Source organism: Myotis daubentonii, chromosome 6 (genome assembly GCF_963259705.1).
Source record: "Myotis daubentonii chromosome 6, mMyoDau2.1, whole genome shotgun sequence".
Taxonomy (NCBI): domain Eukaryota; kingdom Metazoa; phylum Chordata; class Mammalia; order Chiroptera; family Vespertilionidae; genus Myotis; species Myotis daubentonii.
Window position 1 is genome coordinate 64,152,513 of NC_081845.1, and position 24,075 is coordinate 64,176,587.

At 39.3% G+C, this 24,075-nt stretch overlaps 1 protein-coding gene across 1 annotated transcript in view; it reads right to left on the minus strand.

Annotated features, from left to right (window-relative positions):
• The window catches only part of CD109 (CD109 molecule), a 122,500-nt gene that overhangs the window by 35,011 nt on the left and 63,414 nt on the right, over positions 1-24,075 (minus strand). The window contains exons 11-21 of the mRNA XM_059701169.1: positions 21,681-21,905; positions 20,902-21,003; positions 20,752-20,814; positions 18,139-18,315; positions 17,509-17,661; positions 10,792-10,866; positions 10,214-10,274; positions 6,008-6,149; positions 5,042-5,159; positions 3,186-3,299; positions 1,313-1,531 (exon numbers count right to left, since the gene is read on the minus strand). Coding sequence (XP_059557152.1) covers positions 1,313-1,531; positions 3,186-3,299; positions 5,042-5,159; positions 6,008-6,149; positions 10,214-10,274; positions 10,792-10,866; positions 17,509-17,661; positions 18,139-18,315; positions 20,752-20,814; positions 20,902-21,003; positions 21,681-21,905 — 1,449 coding nt within the window. The remainder of the gene's footprint in view (positions 1-1,312; positions 1,532-3,185; positions 3,300-5,041; positions 5,160-6,007; positions 6,150-10,213; positions 10,275-10,791; positions 10,867-17,508; positions 17,662-18,138; positions 18,316-20,751; positions 20,815-20,901; positions 21,004-21,680; positions 21,906-24,075) is intronic.

Here is a 24,075-nt window from a genome sequence, read left to right on the forward strand (position 1 = left end):
ATAAGAAAACCTCTCTGAGGTAGGTTCTATTATTACCCAAGCGAGAAATACCTTATCCAAAGTCACACTTGACAGAGCTGGGATTTGAGCCCAGGGCTGCCTCACCTCAGAGTACAAGTGCTTATCCACTACGCTGAGGTGTGTTTTTGTGCATAATATGTTCTCTAAAAAAAATCTATAAAATCTCTTCTACTTGTGCTGAGGAATTTCAAAATTCAAAATCTACATGTCCACTTAGCATGATGTAACAGGATCCCATTGTAACACAATTTGTAAATGTAATTGACTGCAGAAGAGACTTGCTTTATAGTCATACTATAAATTTATCTTTTATTTATTTTAATCCTTACCCAAGGAAATGTTTTTCGTTGATTGGAGGGAGGGAGGGAGAGAGAGAGAGAAACATCAATGTGAGAGAGAAACATTGATGAGTGAAAGAGAAACATTGATGTGAGGGATACATATGCTTGGACCAGGAATCAAAACCGAAACCTGGGTATGTGCCCTGACTCAGCAGAGAGGATAAGCACTTGTACTCTGAGGTGAGGCAGCCCTGGGCTCAAATGCCAGCTCTGTCAAGTGAAACTTTGGATAAGCATTTAATTTCTTTCTTGTGTAATAATAGAACCTGCCTCAGAGAGGTTTTCTTATCACCTTTTCATTTTCTGCTTTGTCATTTCCATTACCATTCCATGAAATGTTTTGCCTAAACCCAAGACTCCTCGGTGAACTGGACAACACTCTAACCAACTGAGCCACACTGGCCAGGGCATTCATACTCTAAATTAAAGAGGACCCCTAGCCAATTTGGTTCAATGGATAGAATGTCGGCCTGTGGACTGAAGTGTGGCAGGTTTGATTCCTTCAAGGGCATATACCTCGGTTGCAGGCTCGATCCCAAGCCCTGGCAGGGACGCGCGTGGGAGGCAACCCATCGATGTGTCTCTCTCACATTGATGTTTCTCTCCCTCTGTATCTCCCCCTCCCCTTCCACTGTCTCTAAAAATCAATGGAAAAATATCCTCTGGTGAGGATTAACAAAAAATAAAATAAAATAAAATAATAAATTAATATAATATAGTATAATATAATAATATAATATAATATAAATTTAAAGAGGAAACTGGCAAGTACTTCCAAAGTATAATATATTTTTACATATAGATGGGGAAAAAGTCATTAGACATTACCAGAAGGATAGAGGAGGTGAGCTTGCAGGTCTTGCCAACAAATCTAAACAAGAAAAACCATCTCCTGTTTCCTTTTCAACTACGTATTTCCATTTCATTTATTTGAAACTCCAACCACTTACCTTCACTAAAATCCTCTGGGTGACAGCATCAGAAGCAGCAGGTGAAATAGCTGTGATTGTGATATAAATTTCCCCCAGATGTGTTGGTTTGACTGGGAAAATAACAGTCATCCCATCCTCACTAGGGACCAGAATGATCTGCATGTGCCCTGTGTCATTGACTTTATTTGAAGCCATTAGAATTTCAAATTTGTCACTTTCCTCAATGATCACCTTAACCTGGAAGAAAAAAATATTATCAAAGATTTTGTATAATAAATGTTCCTCTGTAAAGTGTTAGCATTATTACTATTTTAAGTCCTATTAATCTGTGAGGCCCAAGACTAGAGAAAGATGAGATAGATTCAGTCAAGAAGAGGATGAAAGGGTACCATGGAAAACTTCATTGCTTTCTTATGCTTTCCCATCTACTTCAATATATGTGGGGAAGGGCGTTCTTCAGAACATGAATATCTCTTGTTATCTGATGCCTCTGAGTGATAAGGAGGTGCCCGGAAAGGTTATTCATATCATGGTATTGCCACCAGCCTGGTTTAACCATCATTCTGGGACACTGGTCTTACTAGAAAAACCTGAGACCAAAGGATGAAATGTTGTGACATTCATTGAGAGTCTCTGCTAAAATTAGTCCAAGGAAAGTCTGACCCTGACATTAGCTCTGAAGCATATACTGGTGGTCAACTTTGTAACGTACGCCAAAGTTGCAGTCCCACCAAAACGAGCATTTCTCTAGACCTTGCATATTATGACTTGTTTTCCCATTTATTTTCTCAAAATATTTTCTGTAAAGACAGTAATTGTTATTCCCATTTCACAGAGGAGACTACAACTAAGTTATTTGCTGGTAAGTGGTAGAGTGGGATGCTGAATCCCAGCCTTGGACTCCAGAGCTTAGGAGTCCATGATGATTAGATGAAAAACTAAATTTTTATAATAAGAAACAATTTGCCTGGCCAGCATGGCTCAGTGGTTGAGCGTCAACCTAAGAACCAGGAGGTCACAGTTCACTTCCCGGTCAGGGCACATGCCCAGGTTGCGGGCTCAATCCCCAGTGTGGGGCTTGTATGAGGCAGCCAATCAATGGTTCTCATCATTGATGTTTCTATCTCTCTCTCCCTCTCCTTCCCTCTCTGATATCAATAAAAATATATTTTCAAAATTAATAAAATAAGAAACAATTTACTCTATGGACATAGTGCTTAAAGCGATGACAGCATTTTCATGAAGTACAGCTAATAAGGTTAATTACATATCCCCACTTACTCTGGGTGGGGGGAAACAACCAATCATTTGGTTAACATCCCTATGGACACAACACAAACAGTGAGCCTAATCCTGCCTTCCAGGGAACTGACTCTCTGAGGAGACACAAGGCACATGGCTCAAAACACCAAGCCTTGGAAACAGACGCCCTGTCTAAATGTGAGGACAACACACAGAACAGAATGGTGAGGAAAGGCATCTTAGTTTCAAGCCAGGTCTTGAATGGAATAAATTCTTGCCAACCACACTGGGCAAAGAATGGCAGTAACGAGCGGCAACACATTCTAGATGTGAGTCAGACTAGGAAAAAACTGCAGACGGCAAGAAAGAGGAAGACCTGCCCCAGAGACAATAGGGAAGTTATGTGGCTAAACTGGGGAAAATGTGCTGGAAAGGACAGAGGAGAGAGAGAGTGCTTATACATGTGAATAATATCCCTAGACGTTAATAAGCAGAAGAAATCGCTGCCCAAGGATGTTTATGCTCATTCCTCCAGAATGTATAAAAGGCTTAGATACCCAGAGCCTAAACACTAACCAAACCAGGCCCTGCACGTTTTCTCCATGTCTTCCTGTAGTATAAGTGGTGAACAGAGTCTTTCATACATTACCTCAGTGTCAACTTTCAAATAATTGAATATGGTTATTTCCAAAGCAAATTCTTCACCTCTGATCACAGAGTTGGGAAGATTCGGAGAAATAAAAAATGGCTGAAAGACTTCTAGCTGGAAAAACACAATGAATACATATTTTGTTCAAATCAAAATGATTCATGTTTTATTGAATTCAAAGCAAATCTCACAAAATCTATGAAGCTTAACTTCACATAGAAATGTCCACTTGCCTATCAACCTACAGCAAATGGCAACTCATCACAAATGAATATTTATGTTAGTTAACACTAGACTTTATTAAGGGCCACTAGGAACCAGGTACTTTACCCAAATTAATTCATTTAATCATTACAACCTTAGAGGCAGTGTTATCCTCATATTTCACAGGGATTAAATAGGAAGTTCAGAGACCCTGTAACTAGTATAAGATCACATTGCCAGTAAGTGAAGGAACCAGAACTGGATCCCAGCGTGTATGACGTCAAAGTCTGCTACTATGTTATACTGACTCCACCATTCTGCTTTAAAAGCCACCCACCAAATCAAAGACTGTTTCAGACTCATGTGCAAAGTCTAAATAATGGTCTGCTTACTACTTTTAGCCTACATATGCAGACACCTGTACTTCCTTGTTGGTGACTCAACTCCGATACTGTTGGCCAAGTCCTGCAGGAGAAACTGAACCTTCCCCTGCTTTTAAGGATAAACCTCAATTCCTTTAAGCCAATGGTTCCCACTGGCATCACAAATTCCCTCTGGCGGTTTATTTGGGCATCTGTGGAAGTGTCTTAGGTTGCCACAACGTTTGAAGGAACTATTGGCACTTAGCGGGTGAAGGCCTGTAAGACTCAGGAGTCCCAAACAACGAAAAATTGTCCCATATCCCTCATGAGTCTTAAATGTCTTTTCAGGCATCCAGGTAGACAAAGTACCTGCTTATACGAACCGGAACTTACAACGTAATTCCAACATAATATAATGTAAACCCAAAGCATTTTTCAACACACACTGAATTTCTCATGAATACAACTATTTTGGAAATCAAAAGAAGAGTTTGTAATGTTACTAAAAGCTGTTCATGGTTTCAGAAATTTATATCACCACAGGCAGCTAAAACAATACAAGTATGTCAACTGCATCTCTGTGCATGTGGTAAATATTTAAATATGTTACGATGTCTTCAAATGCAGCTATGCCTGCTCATATATATCCTAAAATATGTATTATTTTATTATACATTACCATCCTTTTATTTCTGCTTAATATTTCACTTAGTGTATCATATTGATTTTTAATTTAATATGTAGGTATTGTATATATTCTATGAATTTCATTTTTATTGGTAGAGAGACAAAACAAAATATCTGTTATATAAAGGGGCTTCAGGTATGACCAAGGATAGTTATTATATTCCTCTTACCAGTGACTGATTTAAGAAGTGACATGTGATGCAATTAAACCCAGGAGATGTGAAGGAATGTCTGCTTGGGGACATTTTGAGAAGTTCTGTTTGTCCTTGAAAGAGGGACACACAGAAATATTCTCTGTCTTCTGACCTTTGGAAGTGGTTGAATCTGGTAAATAATAAACTTTCTGTCCAAATCTTAATATGGGCCCAGCACATTTAGTAGCTTAATACAACTCACATTCTAAAATATAAAACAGATGAAACACACACACACACACACACACACACACACACATACACACACACACAAACAAAAAAAAAACACCTAGGAATCTCTAAACCGTGATCAACATCAAAAGCAATCTTTTTTTAATCTATTGAGGAGTTGACACTTTCTTCACTTCATGACATGGTAACATTTATAAGCAGCACTTTAATATGCTACCTCCGCTGGAGTAGTTGTTAGTCCAAAACCCAACTCCTCAGAGACCACAAAACCAGTAGCTATCCAAGAAGTGATAGAATCAGGTACAGTAACTTCAAATTCTTGGTAAGTCCTGGAACTGAAGTCAAGATAAATATAAAAATTACAAAACCAAGAACTGATACATTTCAAAATAAGTCAACATAACCTAAAACCATTTTTGGAAGAATATTAATTTTCCAAAACATTTACATATCTAAATTTTTTTAAGACTTATACATAAAACAACAAGGAATAGGCCATAATAAGATCATACTGATCCATAGTTAAATAAAAGCTTGCTACAGTGTTTATATCTTAAGGATGAACATTATTTTCATGAATTTTGTATATATAATAAATATATTTTTTCAAATAACTTTAATTTCATCTTTCAATTTGCATAAAAGTTTCTCTCTATATCCCAATCAATGCTACTATTTGTTGGGTATTTTTTAGGTTTGACTTGTGTCTTATTTCAAGTTTCCGTAAATAGGAAACTATAAAATACGTATAGATTTCATGATTTACCTGCTCGGTCATCAGACAGGTAGCACAGGGTTTGTCACCTAAGTGAATTCCTTACACCACCCACACCCCTTTCCCTGTGGCTCAGGGGAATGTATTATGAGGAGCCACAAAGTAGAGGGAGTAACCATGAGTGCTCCCCACCCCAAGGCCACAAGTATACTCAGCAATTTTTTTATAATGAACCAAAAGACTTCAAAGAAGTTAAAAAGCACCCTTCATTAGTGATGATTGCCACAATTCACATGTGGCTTTACTAAATACTATATTTAGATGCAATCAACATCACTTTGAAATAAAAGCCTCTTGGTCTATTTAGTTCTTAATCACACTATGTTTGTACTTAAACAACAAAAAGAGGGCAAAACTTCTTTAAAACTAACACTAAACAAAATATATATGGACAAACAACTTTTTTACCCCATGTTGATGTCTAGCCAAATCCAAGTCTCTGGAAAATGTTTTCTGACATGTGGATTCTCAACTGAAGAAAAGTCATAGGAATCTCCAAAGTTCCCATCATTTTCCTCCATGTACTCCACATCAAGTGATAGACTGTCATCTAAAAATAAACATTGGCAACTATTAGGAAAATTGTCACTCTTCTAGACAATGATTATAAACAATCCACAGAATCACAGCACCTTTCAGCTGAATGGTACTTCAGAGTTTATCTTGTCCAATCCTCTCATTTTGCAGATGAGCAATATGAGAAATTAAATGACTTACCCAAGACCAAGTGGCCAGTTACAGCCAAGACAGAAATAAAAATTTAAAAAACCTTTCCTGCCCCTATGGCCAATACCCCAAAAACTACTTACAGTTCCGTTGCTAAAGATTCAGTTAAATCACATTTTTAAAGCTACCTCCTTTTTTGCTATTCTCCTCTTTTTAGCTCTCTAATGCTGATCACCATTGCCTACACTGGCCATAAGATGCCACTAACTTTATTCTAATTTTAAAAACCATATTGCCATACAGACTCTGGATCACCTATCTCTATTTTTGCAACTCATCTATAAGTCTAAAATTCTTTCAAAATAAAATGTAAAAAAGTATACTATAAGAGGTAGCAAGGATACAAAGATGAATGTAATGAGCTCCACTCTATGGAGGAGGTAGGCAAACGGAAAACTGTAGCAAACAAGAATAGTTGATTTTACACAGAATCTGGATCATGAAAAAAAGTATGACTATGGGGGAAATTCCATTTTACATTGTTTTGGGCATTCCATTTCCCTTCCGTCTCCAAATAAAGAGTATCCCATGGGGGAAGCGGGAGTAAACTAAGTACAAAGGCATGTCCAGAGTATGACAATTAGTACTAGGTAAAAGTGTCATACAATGGGGGGGAAAGAATGGCTGGGTCCATATTTTAAAATATCAAATACCCCATGCTAAAGGGTTTGCACATAATCCTTTAAGCCAGTGGTGGGCAAACCGCGGCTCACAAGCCACATGCGGCTCTTTGGCCCCTTGAGTGTGGCTCTTCCTAAGCCTTAGGAGGACCCTAATTAAGTTAATAACAATGTACCTACCTATATAGTTTAAGTTTAAAAAATTTGGCTCTCAAAAGAAATTTCAATCGTTGTACTGTTGATATTTGGCTCTGTTGACTAATGAGTTTGCCGACCACTGCTTTAAGCAATGATGACCTATTGAAGGTTTTAAATGAATTAGAAACGTGCTCTAACCCATGTTTTATAAGCTAACTCTACCCTCAGTGTAAACCATGGTTTAGAGCTGGGGGAACATGGAGGTGGGCAAACTGTTAGGTAGGAAGCTACAGCCATGGTCAAGGAGGCACTGCTAGGAGCCTGAAACCAAAGAGAGGAGAGGGAGGATAACGTCAATAATTCTGTTCTATCTCTTGCACCGCATGATTGGATGAGCTCTGGGTGTGCCCAAGGCACCCTGCACTTCCCCCATCAGCACACTCTCCTACCTATATGTTGCTTTGCCCCACTAGACCAAGTTGGAAGCTCCGCTGCCTTGCACATGTTAAGCATGCAATTAATATCATCACTATCCTTTGAATAATGAATGAACAAACTGGATTTGAGGGATAATATAATAGGTAATTACAGATTTAGAAGTGTCAAACAAGCATTAAACACTTATATGCTTTTGAATTTAACCTCACAATAAACCCTGTAATACAAGTAATATTATTAGTCCTATACTTCAGGGAGAAAACTGAGGCTTAGAGAACCTAATTGATTTTCTCGGTCATAAGGTCAGAATTCAAAGCCAGAAGTATTTGGTGGAAAATTCCTTTCTTAACCACTATGCTCGTCCATGTCTGATGGGAAGAGAGGGTGAGTTCTGAGGTTTTTATTTGGACATCTGAGTAAATAACGATTTCATTAACAGAGATATGAAATCATATCAATTCAAGGAATCAATCAAAACATATTAAGGAACAGTGAGGTTGTAAGAAGAGACAAATCATAAATTTGGTTTGTGATATATTGGATTTAAGGTATTTGTGGGGCATCAGAGGGGTGCATAAACAGAGGGGTAAGACAAACAGTTGAGTTGTTCCAAAGTTGACTTTAAGGAGGACGATGTCATGGAAGGGTCTGGGGAAGTATTCTACCAAATTGAGTCACCATGTACTGCTAGTCCAGGCCAGCAATGGCAGGAAAACAGAGGCGGAGGAGCCAATAACTCAGAGTAACAAGAAGACCAACTAGGACATTTAATAGATTTTTAGGGGATTGAGGGAATATACAAGGCAGAAGGATAGGCATTTGAAATGTCAGGAGTAGAGCCGTGTTCAGGTGATAATATGACCTTGGGTGACTATTATTTCCACAATGGTGATCACAGGACAGGACACATTAGATGGATTGACCACATGGACATTCAAATCTCCCAGGATGACAACAGGATCTTTGGACTTTGGATCTTTTGTGAGAGGTAGAAAACGGGAATGGAAAAGTTTTTGACCTGAATTTTGATTAAAGGAGTTATAATTAAAACTTTATGAGCTTCAAATAACAAAGAGCTCTTAAGTGAAGATTGTTGAACAGTGGGTCTTAAAGTAACTAAGAAAAGATAGCTGAAAAAATACCTTGTGGCCGAAACCGGTTTAGCTCAGTGGATAGAGCGTCAGCCTGCGGACTGAGAGGTCCCGGGTTCGATTCCGGTCAAGGGCATGTACCTGGGTTGCAGGCACATCCCCGGTGGGGGATGTGCAAGAGGCAGCTGATCGATCTCATCGATGTTTCTAACTCTCTCTATCTCTCTCCCTTCCTCTCTGTGAAAAATCAATAAAATATATTTTTTAAAAAATACCTTGTGTACCTACTGATCCTGATCTCAAGGAGAGAAAGATAAATAAATGCTCATTTGAGAAGGTTTCTCACGATACAATACACTAGTAAGAGTATCAGGTTTCTTTTGTTACTATAAAAAGGTAGCAGAAGGTTCTCAGAAAAAGGTAAAGGATATAGGAAGTATTACTAACAAAAGTGAGTATTACAATGGGCAACAGGAATTGATAAGATGAACAAAGATGGGTAAAGGCTGAGACTGACAAAGAGTGAATGAAAAAAGATATGATTGCTTGGAAGGCTGTCTAGGATAAAGAATTATATGACAGGAGCTAAATGTTCCATATGTCTTAAATGTCATAATGACTCCCAAAATCTTTAAAACTATAAAATTTTCCTTTTAGTTTCAGGAAAGAGGCTCAGGTATGTAGCAAGAATGCCAAAGAGCTTGGTGTGGAGAAACTCAGAACATCTGACAGAAATAGGAATTTAGGGATAGAAACTGTGACAGTTCTGAAGCCTTTCAAGATGATATTAGTATAATTCGAAAGAAAACAGAACAAGTTCTAGAATTATTTATTCTCATTTCCTCAGTCAAAACATTTTATGATTTCTTCCTAAAAGTACACTTATTTCTAGCTGAGTGACCAACTGTATGAAGCAGTCTAGGGAACTAGATGTGACCCCACCAGGAAGAACTCAGAATGATGTGATGGTGACTGTGTGTGTGTGCACACATGCTTATGTGTGTGTGTGTGTGTGCGCGCGTTTGTGTGTGCACACCAATATACTTTACTAGAGGCCCAATGCACAAAATTCGTGCAAGAGTAGGTCTTCCTTCTCCCAGCTGCCGGCACTGGCTTCCCTCTGGCACCCAGGACCCAGGCTTCCCTCACAACCCTGGCTTTATCTGGAAGGATGTCCGGAAGGACGTCCGGTCTAATTAGCATATTATACTTTTATTATTATAGGTGGTGAACATTCTAGGTGGACATCAAAAAGCTAGAGAACAAAAACGTTTCAAAAACATATTGCTCCTTTTATCTAGTTCCAAAATAACATCACAGTTTGCTATACAAATTGGAAGCATAGGATCTTCCAATATGTCCAAAAATGTCATCACCTGAAAGAATTACAGAGAGCAAATGGAAAGCATTAATTTCAGAGAAGCCCAGTTGAACATTCCATGTCATGCCCAGATGTACTCCTAAATACATTAAACTCCAAACATTTTAGGATAAGAGACAGAAAATAAATATCACAATATCCATTTTCAATATAAATAATGTTAAATAGCTGAGATGAAAGACTTAAATACTTGAAAATCACTTTACCAGGTTTTACTTACAAACACCATCAATGGAATCCTTCACAAGGCTGGCATCCGTCAATACCCAGAGGCCACATTCCTAGAAAGAATTAAAATTTTCTCTTAAAAGGTTAATGCTATCTAAATTGTCACAGCACTCTCCCTCATTTTTGCTCATTTTTTTATGCAGAAAAAGTCATTTTTTTCACTCTTGCTCATTTTTGAGTGTTTAGATATGTACATGTGTATACATTCTCATTCTCTCTCTCCTCTCTCTCCTTCTCTCTCTCTCATATACAGACAGATACACAAACACACACACACACACACACACACACACACACACACACATACACGCATAACAAGTCAAGGAAAGTGATACAAAGGAAAAAAGTATTTGTTTAATGACAATTCCTTTAATTTCTCTAATAGTGAATTTTTCCATTTGCTTTTAAAACTGGAAGGATGATTGTCTTTCCACTTCAACTTACACTTATATAACACTCTGCACTTCAGCAATGCATTTAATAAAATATTAACACTTCATAAATTCAAATCAATTATTCTAAAAGTGGTTGCAAGGGTAAAAATATTAATCTCTTTTCAAATAAACATACCTGAAAGACTGCAAAAGAATTCACGAACATGCCTAAATAATATCCCATGTTATAAAGTCCCAACTCCTGGACCACCTAAGGAGAAGATAAAATATATGGAATGGATCGATTCATACCAACCTGTTCTGTGCTGGGCAATATTTCTTATATATACTAGTAATTTAGATAAGACACAGCCCACATACTTATCAAATTTGAAAATGACACAAATGGAGAAATAATGAATATGTAGATGTCTTGCTCATGATTCATTCAGTCAAAATTACATTTCTTTTTTTTTAATATATATTTTATTGATTTTTTACAGAGAGAAAGGGAGAGAGATAGTTAGAAACATCGATGAGAGAGAAACATCGATCAGCCGCCTCCTGCACACCCCCCTCTGGGGATGTGCCCGCAACCCAGGTACATGCCCCTGACCGGAATCGAACCTGGGACCCTTCAGTCCGCAGGCCAACGCTCCATCCACTGAGCCAAACCGGTTTCGGCAAAAATTACATTTCTTATTTAAATTTGTTTTTACTCTGTTTAGCAATCAAGAGTTCCTAAGAATTATGGACTTGAGTTTTGCCCAAGAGGAATTGAAATGTCTACTGGTTGACAAGACCAACACATAGAGGTCAGCATTAAAATGACCAATATGTTTGGCAGAGATAAACTAAATTCAATGGTTAAACTAAGTTCTGCAAAATGTCAGTTAAATTTTTTTAAAATAATACAAGGAGAAAATTCACAAATGATGAAATACAAATTATTAATAAGCAGAAAACGTAGTCAACTTCATTGATAATCAAAGCAATGCAAATTACAACATCTATGAGATAGTTTTTGCAGAGATATTTGCATGTATCACATTCGCAATGTTAATTTTTAAGAGCAGTAGTCATTGCTAGCAAGAGTGAGTAAAATTGGCAGTTTCTAAAATAGTTAAACACAGAATTAGACAATGGCCTGGCAATTACAATCCTATGTATATACCCAAAAGAACTGAAAACAGAGAGTCAAAGAGATCCTTGTATGCCAATGTTCATTGCAGCATTTAGTTACAATAGCCAAAAGGTACAAACAACCTAAGCATCCATCAACAGAAGAATACATGAACAAGATGTGTTATATGCATACAACAGAATATTATTCAGCCGACAAAACATAGTTTTGATACAAGCTACAATATGGAGGAACCTTGAAGACATTATGTTAAGTGAAATAAGATAGACTGAAAAGGACAAATATTAAATGACTAAGTGGCCCGGTGGACGAATTTGTGCACATTGAAAGGAAATTAATTAGAAGAAATATTTTAATATCGCTATTCACCCTTTCTCAATAATAGACATGTCAACCAAATTCACGATTAACAATGACAAATCAAAACACATGCATGCAATTGGAGCCAGCAAGACCTCGCATGTGCAAGTCAACTTAGCTATATATATATATATATATATATATATATATATATAAACTTGCTTAATTAAACTTGCTTTCTGATTTAGCTAAACTTTTCCAGCCCAGTGAAGCACCCCAACATCTCTTTCAGGTAATTGCCTGCAACACAGCAGTAAATATCAACACGAAGCAGATTATTATTGTAGATCATGCATGGAGAACAAAGTGTAAAATATTTAACTGCAGCAGTGTTTGACTATATTCTGCACAGTGAGAAAACCTGAAGTCATTTTCAAGGTCCACTATTTCTTACTTCTTTTCAGTCGGGTCAAGTTTTTAAACTTTCTAAATCTCCATTCTCTGGCTAATGAAAAGAAAATAGGATTCCCCCAAGTCTCCTATCCCTACTCCAGGACTTCTGTGAGGATCAAATGAGATGAGGCACGAGAAAATGCTTCACAGACATTTGGTTACAGTGTAAAATGTTTGCACCTGGCTATAAAGCAAGCCTTGTTCCTGGGCTGAAGAAACTCCAAAGATAGCTAGTCACTAGGGAGAGGAAGCCGGGTGTTGTTATGTGACGTCATTACCCGGCGCCCACAGCCACCATTTCAGGATGGGCTGGGCTGTGGGGTGCATTTTGCACCATAGGGTCTCAGCAGCTTAGGCTGCAATTTGGTGGGGTGTCGTTCTGGGATGGTGGCAGGGCCTGTGTTCCACTTGGGGGAAGCCAAGTGTTGCTTTGTGGGCGCCAGGTCCACGGTGCCGTTTATTGTTAAATGGCCTGTCACTAGGGAGAGGAAGCCGGCGTTGCTATGTGACTTCATTACCTGGCACCCACAGACACCGTTTCCAGGCTGGGCGGGGCTGTGGGCCACATTTCGCACCATGGCAGTGTCAGCTGCGATTTGGTGGGCTGTTGCTCCAGAGTGGTGGTGGGGCCTGTGTCCCATTTGGGGGAAGCTGAGTGTTGCTTTGTTGGCGCCAAGTCCACGCTGCCATTTCTCTATAAATGGCGAGTGCCCATCACTGCAGCTCCTGCATTGAGTATCTGCCCCGTAGTGGTCAGTGCGCGTCATAGTGACCACTCAATGGGTGGAGGGACACTTAGCATATTGGCCTTTTATATATATAGATTCCACTTATATGAAATAGCTGAAATAGTCAAATTCATAATGACGGAAGTAATTAGAGGTTTCCAAGGGCTGGAGGAAGGGAGGAATGGGGAATTATTCCTCAGTGGTTACAGAGTCTCTGTTTGGAGTGATGAAATGTTTTGGAAAAATATTGGTATAGTTGTACAGCATTATGAATGTAAATGAATGAATGAATTGTACTTTTAAAAACTGTACTTTTATTATTATTATATATATATATTACTACAATAAAAGAGTTAAAATATTATATACCCTTTTAGTAACTATTTTGATACATCTCCCTTGCTTACATTAGCATTAACCAGACAAATTAACACAAAGGCAGGAATAAAAATCATAAAAGATTATAAGTAGAAGTTCAAAAAACCAAACCAAGTTTAAAGTTAAACACCCATAACCAACGTTTCTGCTATGCTAACAACAACCACTATCGCATCCATGGTAAACAAACAGGGTGCTAGACTAGGCACCAAGAAGACAAAAACCAAATGAGAAAACAAAATGTCATATTACCTCAACAAGCTGGCAAATAGAGTTATTAGCCCAATACAGACATTGGAGACAGAGCCAGACATAATGGAGAGAAAAAGGTTTCAGTGCCACAGAACACAAAGGCATGCAAGATCACCTTCTGCTGACACACAGGCGTGAACTGATGCAATTCCCTAGGAAACAGCATCTAACTCATATAGATATCCCTCTTTCCTCACTGACTCAATAAAAAGACACTGCCAAGCTGCAGCAAAGGCTAACGAAGGAAAGGATGGTGTCTGAAAATTATTCCTGAAGGATCTCTTACACTTACTATTCCTCAACAGACTTATCAGAGTAGTTGCCAAATCAACTAGCCATTCAAAGAGTATAACTTCTATGAAAGACATCCAACTTGACAACACAGCACATGAAGCAGAACACTGGAAAAGCCAGCTCAAGATTTAAAATAAACCTAGTAAATAATAACGAGACAGGGAAAATATTATCAATAAAAAACAAGAACAAAAGATAACCAAAGGAAAATAATAGATATTAAAAATGTAATAGTTGACATAACAAACCCAATGTAAGAGATCAAAGTAGGAGACAGCTGATGAATGACCAATGAGCTGAAAAGTCAAATGAGGAATTCTCCCAAAGAAATACAGAAAAGACAAAGAGATGAAAAACGTAAAAAGAAAAAGCTAAGAGATGCGAAGGAATAGAAGTGGCAATCTCTAAATAATGAGAGTCCCAGAAAAGAGAAAAATTAAAATGGAGAAGAGGAAATATATGAAGAAATAATTGGTGTCAGTTTCCAGAACTAAAAATGTAGGGAAAAATTTAAAAAGCAATCAATAATAACACAGAACTAAAATTATATACAATACCAACATGATCTGGGCAGAAGTGGGGAAGTTAAAATCTAATGAGAAGAGACAAAAAGAATGTACAAGAATATTATGAGAGTGTACTAAAATGATTGTCTTGTTAGATGAAGACACAAATGTTGATAATCTTAAGAAATCAGTAAGGATATTAATATGAGTATAGTTCGTGAGTTAAGGGCATCTATCATAGGAATAAAAATAGAATGTATAACTTGCAAAATCAGCAGAACAAAATTTGATCTATCCCATGAAAAGAAGAAAACAGAAAAAAAAGAGTAGTATAAATTTTAAAATATAAAATAACAACTATAGTTGCAAATGAGGGGGGAGGGTGGGTGGGAGGAAGGTAGTCAACCAAGGACCTTGTATGCATATATGCATGGCCCATGGACACAGACAATAGGGCACTGAGATCCTAAGGTAGGGGAGGAGGGGAGGCAGGCTGGAGGAAAATGGGGGGAGGAGGCATATGTAATACTTTCAATAATAAAGAATTATTTTAAAAAATTAAATATACAGCCGAAACCGGTTTGGCTCAGTGGATAGAGCGTCGGCCTGAGGACTGAGGGGTCCCAGGTTCGATTCCAGTCAAGGGCATGTACCTGGGTTGTGGGCACATCCCCAGTGGGAGATGTGCAGGAGGCAGCTGATCGATGTTTCTCTCTCATCGATGTTTCTAACTTTCTATCTCTCTCCCTTCCTCTCTGTAAAAAATCAATAAAATATATTTAAAAAAATTAAATATACAAATAAAATTAAAAAGCAGAAATTTTCTAATTAGAACAAGAAATACCATATGTGTAAGTGGGTTAAATAAGCTTATCCTATATAATAAAAGCCTAATATGCTAAGTGTCCAGTCATCCAGTGACCGGTCAACTGTTCAACAAATCAAAGTGTAATATGCTAAGGCCACTCAACCGCTCATTATGACATGCACTGTCCACCAGGGGGTAGACAGTCAACTGGTTGAACAGTTCCTATGATATGCACTGACCATGAGGGGGCAGACGCTCCGACCAGTAGGTTAGCTTACTGCTGGGATCCGGCTGATCAGGACTAAGGGAGAAGGGCCAGACATGCCCTGGAGCCCCCTGCAATCCTTCCCACAATCCTTCCCCAGCTGGCCAACCTCTTATGTCCCTCTCCAGCCGGCCCCAATCAGGACTGGGCAAGACGGGGTCAGACACACTCTGGAGCCCTCCTGTAGTCCCTCCCCGGCCCCAGTCATGCACTGGTGGGGTCCCTCAGCCTGGCCTGCGCCCTCTCATAATCCGGGACCCCTCAGGGTATGTCGGGGAGCCAGTTTTGGCCCAATCCCGCAGGCCACACTGAAGGACCCCACCCATGCACAAATTCGTGCACCAGGCCTCTAGTTAAAAGATATTGACTATCAGATTATATTAAAAAAACAAGTGCAAGTTATAGTTAAGTGCTAGCTGTACAATATACTTAAAACCAAAACTCACAAAAGGTTTAAAATAAAATGATAGGGCCCCTAGCTGGTTTGGCTCAGTGAATAGAGCGTCAGCCTGTGGACTGATTCTATTCAAGGGCACATGCCTGGGTTGTGGACTCGATCCCCAATAGGGAGCAAGCAGGAGGCAGCTGATCAATGGTTCTTTCTTATCATTGATGTTTCTATCTCTTTCTCCCTCTCCCTTCCTCTCTGAAATCAATAAAAATACATTTAAAAATTAATTAATTAATTAATTAGTTAGTTAAATGATGGGAAAACACACCAGGCAGGTATAAACCTAAAGAAAGCTGAAGTAGCAATTTTAGTTATGGCAATATTTAATGTAAATATAAAAAGAGATAGAGAGACAGCGGTAGAGACAGGAAACACAGAGAGCATGAGCACCAGATAAAAGTGTGTGTGTTTGCGTGTGTGTGCGCATGCGCGCACATATAGGGATGAAAAAATAAAAATATTTAAGATGTTTATAAAGTTGTAAAATGATAGCTATTACTATATTCAGTTAAATCAATTGCAAGATGCTATATACTTTTTAGAATACTGTGAATTTTAGAAAAGGCAAGAGAAAAATATGACCAATGGGCTATAAATGAGTTGTGTTTGTTTTTTAAAGGATTGAAAAAAATTAGCTGTATAGACCGAAAAAAGTATAATTTTCCTCAAGAGTATTAATTTTACAATAAGATGACCAAATTAGTATAAGCATATATATCTTTCTTCCTGCCATTGTTAATCACTGTACATAATCAATTAACAGGCATAAGTTATACAATCTAGATTTCAACTGGCACTGGTACACAAGGATAAATCAAGAACTTACAAATAAAACTGAAAGGACTAATAAATAGGGTATTCGTTTGTGTAACACTAGACATTCACATGCTTTGTAAATTTTCTGAAGTTTCACATGATTTCACTCCCTCAATACACTGCAAATTTCTGATTCAATGTGGACTGCAATTGTTTCTAACCATATGTGTAGCCAAATAGAAGGTATTTCAAAACTATCAAAAGATCTCTGGTCCGATGTCACCCAGAATTGGGCAAGTCAATTTCCCAGTACCGCCTCAAGAGTCTTAAATTAAAATATAGTATGAAAATGAGGGAAAACTGCAGGTGGCATTTCTCGTGTAAGACAGCAACGACAATGGACCACTAAGCCTCTTCCCAACATGAAGACTGAAATGCAGATCCTAGTTTATTTGGATGCTTTCCTGGGTATTAACTTCACCTGAAGAGGAACTAAGGAAATTTCTTTTAGATATCTGAAGTCCTGCAATAGTTTCTCTTTCACGTGTATTTTTGGCAGGAGACACCGCTAAACTCACATTTTCCATTGTAATATCATTTGAGGCGTTCATCAGGTACACACTTTTGTCAACAGCTACAATCCCCACTAGCGAGTGGGGCTGTGTCACAGCGACCCTCAGAGAGACGTTCTCAGATGGCTCAGCATGAGGTTTACTCCAAAATAGGTTTACCTAGGAAAGGGAGAGAACTGGATTGATTCCACTGGTTAAAGCATTACTTACCAATAACAGAGCAACACTTCAAAATCTAGCAAAAATTCCACGGTTGCCTTGGCTCAGAGATCATTCTGAAACCATACATAAGCCTTCTCTAGGAAAAAAAATTTTTAAAGTAAAAAACTTTACTGCCACAGTGTTTGCAAGTGATGGAACGTCTCACCGTGGCATAAATCTAAATTACCCTTCACTCGCTTTCTTTTCTCTTCCCTTTCTCCATCCCTCACAACTCAGCTCCCAGCCAGTGCTGGAGAGAAAGCAGCAGTACTACACATGTAGTAACTAAATATGAAGAGATTTAAGCATAGTTCGAGAAATGATTATAAATTTCTAACCAGTTTGGTTTAATGATACTTTTCCAAAGCAATATTACATTTCTTATACTTCACAAATATAAAGTTTTATTTTAAACATCATTACCTGAAACCTTACCTTATTTTCAAAATCAACCTGAATATGAATTTTTAGAGCATCATTTATAATTTCCCCATCATCTTCAATATAATACACCATGACACAGGCTTTTGGAGCCCAAGAATTTTCTGGTATTAAAGAGAAGGTTGTTGAATTTTGCTTGCCCACAACCATCAACTGTCCCCTGGATATTACCTGAAAAACATAGTAGTTGAGTTTCATTTTATGTTAAAGCTAGTGAGAATTTCAACCACAGCTACATTTATCATGATTTTAACTATACACACAAATTTTTTTACTTAAACCAACTTCAAAGTCGATTTGAATGCCAGAAAGCCGCCCTGACCAACACAGAGAGTACATGTAGGTTGGGAAATAGGAAAGGATAAGACAAAGCAACACTGACTGAGGCAACCGTAGTAGTTTCACCAAGACTCTATTTTTTGCATTATTTACAATAGCCAAGATCTGGAAGCAACCTACATGCTCACTGATAGACAATGGATAAAGAGAATGTAGTGGATCTATACAATGAATATTAGCCAAAAAATAATGAAATCTTGCCATCTACGACAACATGGATGGTCTTAGAGGGCATTATGCTAAGTGAAATAAGTCAGACAGAGAAAGAAAAACACCACATGATTTCATATATATGTGGAATCTAAAGAGCAAAACAAATAAACAAAACAAAAAGAAACAAACTCATAGATACAGAGAACACACTGATGATTGCCAGATAGAAGGAGGATGGGGGATGGGCAAAAAGATGAAAGGGGTTAAGAACTACAAACTGCCAGGTATAAAAATAGTCATGGGGCTATAAAGTGCAGCACAGAAAATATAGTCAATAATCCTATCTAATAAAAGAGAAAAATGGTAATTGGCATACGACGATACCCTTTTCATTGGCTAATCAGGGCTATATGCAAATTAACTGCCAACTAAGATTGGCAGTTAACTGCCAACAAGATGGCGGTTAATTTGCATATGTAGGCACAATGCAGGGAGGCGAAAGGGAAAGCAGGAAGAAGCCCCCTGCCACTGACAGTGATCAGAAACCCAGGGGGGAGCTAAGAGCTGGGGGGCAGGGCAAAGGCGGCCATGATCAGAGAATCAGGTGCCTTTGCCGCCCTGGCCAGTGATAGCAGGAAGTAGGGGTGGAGCCAGCGATGGGAGCTGGGCACGGTCGAAGCTGGCAGTCCCGGGAGCTAGGGGTCCCTTTCCTGGGCCTAAAGCGAAGCCCACGATCGCGGGGCCGCTGCAGCTGCGGGTCCCCGCTGCCCAGGCCGGACGCCTAGGCCAGAGGTGTTAGGCCTGGGCAGGGGCGGAGGCTGCAACCGCGGGGAGCTGGGGGTCCCCTGCCCAGGCCTGACACCTCTGCCGGAGGCCTCAGGCCTGGTCAAGGGGCCGATCCAGTGATTGGTGATCAGAGGGTGATGAGGGTCAACTCCTCTGGCCGAGGCATCAGGCCTGGGTGGGGGGCGGGGCCGGGGATTGGGGGGATAAGATGGTCCCCTTGCCCAGGCCTGAAGCCTGGGTCAGAGGCGTCAGGCTTGGGTGGGGGGCGGAGCAAGCTATCAGAGGGAGATGGGGGTCCCCTGCCCAGGCATGATTCCTGGGCCAGAGGCCTCAGGCCTGGGCTGGGGGCAGAACCAGTGATCAGGGGGAGATGGGGGTCCCCTGTCCAAGCCTGACACCTCTGTCAGAGGCGTCAGGCCTGGGCCAGGGGCCGATCCTGCGATTGGAGGGTGATGGGGGTCAACGCCTGAGGGCTTCCAGTATGTGAGAGGGGGCAGGCTGGGCTGAGGGACACTCCCCCCCCCACACACACACACACCCAGTGCATGAATTTCGTGCACCGGGCCCCTAGTATTGTAATAACTATGTATGGTGTCAGATGGGTGCTAGCCTTATCAGGGTGATCACTTCATAAGGCATATAGATATCTAATCACTCTTTGTACACTTGAAACTAATATAATAGTATATGCCAACTATACTTTAAAATAAAAAATTTTTAAGAAATTTTTTAAAAGTCTATTTTTGAATGGAAGGAATACAGAGCATCAAGGCTAAGGGTAACAATTTTACTTTCTTTTTTGTTTTTCTTATATTTTATAATTTTCTGCAATGAGGATATGGGGAATACCTAATATAAATTTAAATTTTAAAAGTTAAATTTTAAGTGTAATGCAACATTTCATTACCCATCTTAAATTGGAAATGCAAATATAGGCAAGGAAAGAAGACAGGCTATATTGTGATTACAGTATAAAAAAGACAGGCTAAAAAGTATGACGCTGAATTTTAAAAATAAGTAAGTTTAGCCTGGCCATTGTGGATCAGTGGTTGAGCATCAACCTATGAACTAGAAGGTCACGGTTTGATTCCCAGTCAGGGCACATGCCTGAGTTGTGGGCTCAATCCCCAGTTTGGGGTGTACAGGAGGCAGCTGATCAATGATTTTCTCTCATCGTTGATGTTTCTATCTCTCTCTCCCCCTCTTCCTTCCTCTCTGAAATTATTAAAAATATATTTTTTAACTAGTATGTTTAGTCTAGACATAAGGTAGACACCATTTAAGATGATTCCATAATAGATCATAAATTTAGATTCTATAACAGATTACCATGTAGTTGAACTCCTTAAATTGCTTGTTGCCTCTAACCACCAACTCAAACGGTGATCCCACCTAGAAAAAACATCTTAATTAATATTTACATATTAATGGCATAAGAGTATAATTATATTACAATTATCAAGTGATTGTAAGCATTACCTTTATATTTTCATCTCTTGTTTTTAGCTGGATGTATGTTTTACTAGGAGACTTAAATACACCATAAGCCGCCATGCTATTCACACTATTAAGAAAAAAAGCCTATAACAAAAGAAAAGGGAGCTATAAAATTTTATTTTTAGCAGCACCTTGAGAAAAGATTTACCCTAATGCACAATTACTGAAAAGCAAATACACTTTTACTTTTTTTTCATGGAGGAAAAATACATTCCCCAGACACTAGATCTTTATCATTTCATAGCTTATACTATAAACAAAGTGATAGCTGTAAAACACAGAAGAGTGTCTTCATCATCATGATCTAAGAGGAATAAAAGCATAGTCCTAACTTATTTCAGAAACAAAGATATATTATTGGGAAACATTGTGAGAAGGGAAAAAGATACGAAAAAGGATTCCTTTCCTTTTCTCCACAACACAGAGCTCATTTACAAGCAAGAAATCATATTTGGCTCCTGCCAAAACACAATTTCAAGTGATTGAGAATCAACCTAGACTTGGAGTTTGGAGAGCTTCTCCATTCTATTTTCAGTTTGCTATATTTTACCGTGCTTTTCAAAATGAATGAATGAGGAAACATTCAGTATAACCTTGAGAGACTGTCATTAAATTACTTTTAACACTTTCCCCCATTTTTAGAAATAGAAGCATGTCCACTTCCTGTGCACTTTGACCTCCAGCAGATTGAATGCCTTACCACAAGGTTACAATTTTAATGATGTTACTGCAGTACCATAATGATGGAAAACAGATGGTACCTTTAATTGTAGCTGAGTGGAATTGTCCAGGATTGGGAATCCAATCTTTAAGATTCCATTCTGGGGGACAGAATAGTTTAGGACCTGGAAAGCTTCTATTTCCTGATTTCTACTATTCCATCCTCTCCCGTACTCTGTAGAGCTTCTCTGTATCATCATTATTGTTATATTATTCATTCTTTCTTCAAGAGTCAGTTGCTTGCCATCAGAACGTGCTACCTTCACCTAATAATCAAAACACAACATTTTAAAAACAGGTTACAAGAGAAGCCAAGGAGCCTGGCTGGCATGGCTCAGTGGTTGATCATCGACCCATGAACCAGGAGGAAACGGTTCGATTCCTGGTCAGGGCACATGCCCAGGTTGCTGGCTCAATCCCCAGTGGAGGGGGGGCGGGGTGTGCAAGAGTCAGCTGGTCAATGATTCTCTCTCATCATTGATGTTTCTATCTCTCTCTCCCTCTCTCTTCGTCTCTGGAATCAATAAAAATGTATTGAAAAAAGAGAAAGAGAAGTCAAGGATTTAAGTTCAGTTGAACCCAGTTTCCATCAATAAAACCAAACTATCAAAATTATTAGTGGCACCCTAACTTCCTGAAGATTCCACTGATGACTCCCTTCTTGATATTATAGCTTCTCTTGCCTTCAGTGGCTCCCCAACAACCTCCTTCACTTCACACCCCTCTTCCTCCATCCTCTCGGTGCCCTTCTTGGTTCCTTTTCCCTCCCCCTAAATGTGGAGATTTGTCAAGACCAAATTATCAATGATCTGTTCTTCTGTCTTCCTACTGCCATCCATACCTCACTCTGGAGCTCATGCTCAACACCTCTAATACCCTGCAGGATATTTCTACTTATATAACCTTGTCATCTCAAATTCAACACATTTAAAACTGAGTAACCATCTCACCAGTCCTCTTTTTACTAACACCGCAATTCTGCCAGGCTTGTCTCTGAATTTTCCCTCCCTTTCCCCACCTCCCAAATCTAATGTACACCAAGTCTTCTACTGTACTTCTCTCTTCCATCCTCTCCACTCCCACATCCATCACCACGAGGCTGCCATCCTCCTGCACAGGCCCTTGATCAGTCTCCCTGTAACACTGCTTCCTCCATACCCCTCCACGTTCACAGGCTCCTAGGCTCTTCACTGCCTGGAGCATAAAGTTCAAACACATATGTGAGCCATTTAGGATTCTCTACAACTCCTCAAGATCTGCCTCCTGTTTTCTTCTTGACAATTCCCAGACACAAGTTCTCTGCTGCAATTGTGCTGGTCAAGTTGCGTCTCAGCTCATCTTGCCCTCCATCTCCCAACCCCACACCCAAACATTTAAAATCCTTGTTTGATCTTCTAACAAATAGCTTAAAGTTTTCCCTTCCACAGAGCATCCCTTTAATGACCCTCCTCCCTATCCCAAAGCCAATTCTTCCTCCCTCAGCTCTCATAGATAGATAGATAGATAGATAGATAGATAGATAGATAGATAGATAGATAGATAGATTTCAGAGAGGAAGGGAGAGGGAGAGAGAGATAGAAACATCAGTAATGAGAGATAACCATTGAACGGCTGCCTCCTGCATGCCTCCCCTCCCGCCCCCCCCCCCCCCCCCAGGGATTGAGCCCGAAACCCGGGCATGTGCCCTGACCAGGAATCAAACCCTGGATCCTTCAGTCCACAGGCTGGTGCTCTATCCACTGAGCCAAATCAGCTAGGGCTCTCATTGTTTCACTCAACTCATTTGGAAGTTACTATATTTTTTGGGTTTTGGTGTTTGGTTTTACTTACTTACCTTTTCAAACTGTCAATTATAAGGTCACTGAAATCAGAAACTATCTAAAATTTCTCTTGAGTCATTCAACAAGAAGGGACGCCTCCTTGCTTTAAAGGAAGGATCAACAAACTGCGACAGGTTGGGAGGCCAAGTCCAGGCTCTGTAAATAAAGTTTTACTGGAACAGAGCCACCCACGCTGGTTACAAAGTGGCTGTGGCTGCTTTTATGCTACAACGGCAGAGTCAAGTACCTCTGACAGAGACCATACGGCCCACAATGCTGAAAATATCTGCTATTATCTAGCCCTTTGCAGAAAAAGGTTGTTGACACCTATTTTAAATCCCTGTAGAAATGTATTCGTGACACTTAGCCTGCCCTGAATTCTAGTTGTGCATGTGTGTATTTTCTTGTCACCATCACAAAAACTGTGAATCCAGGGCAGGGACTGCATCTTTCTCATCTCTCCAGTCCTATAGATCACCATGCCTTACACAGTGTCAACATTCACTCAATTAACAAGTGATAGTTCAACATTCTCTTAAAAAAAGGAAAAAAATGAGATTTGTTGATCATTTTTTAATGCTACCTCTTTGCTAGAACTAAAATTAGTCACTATAAA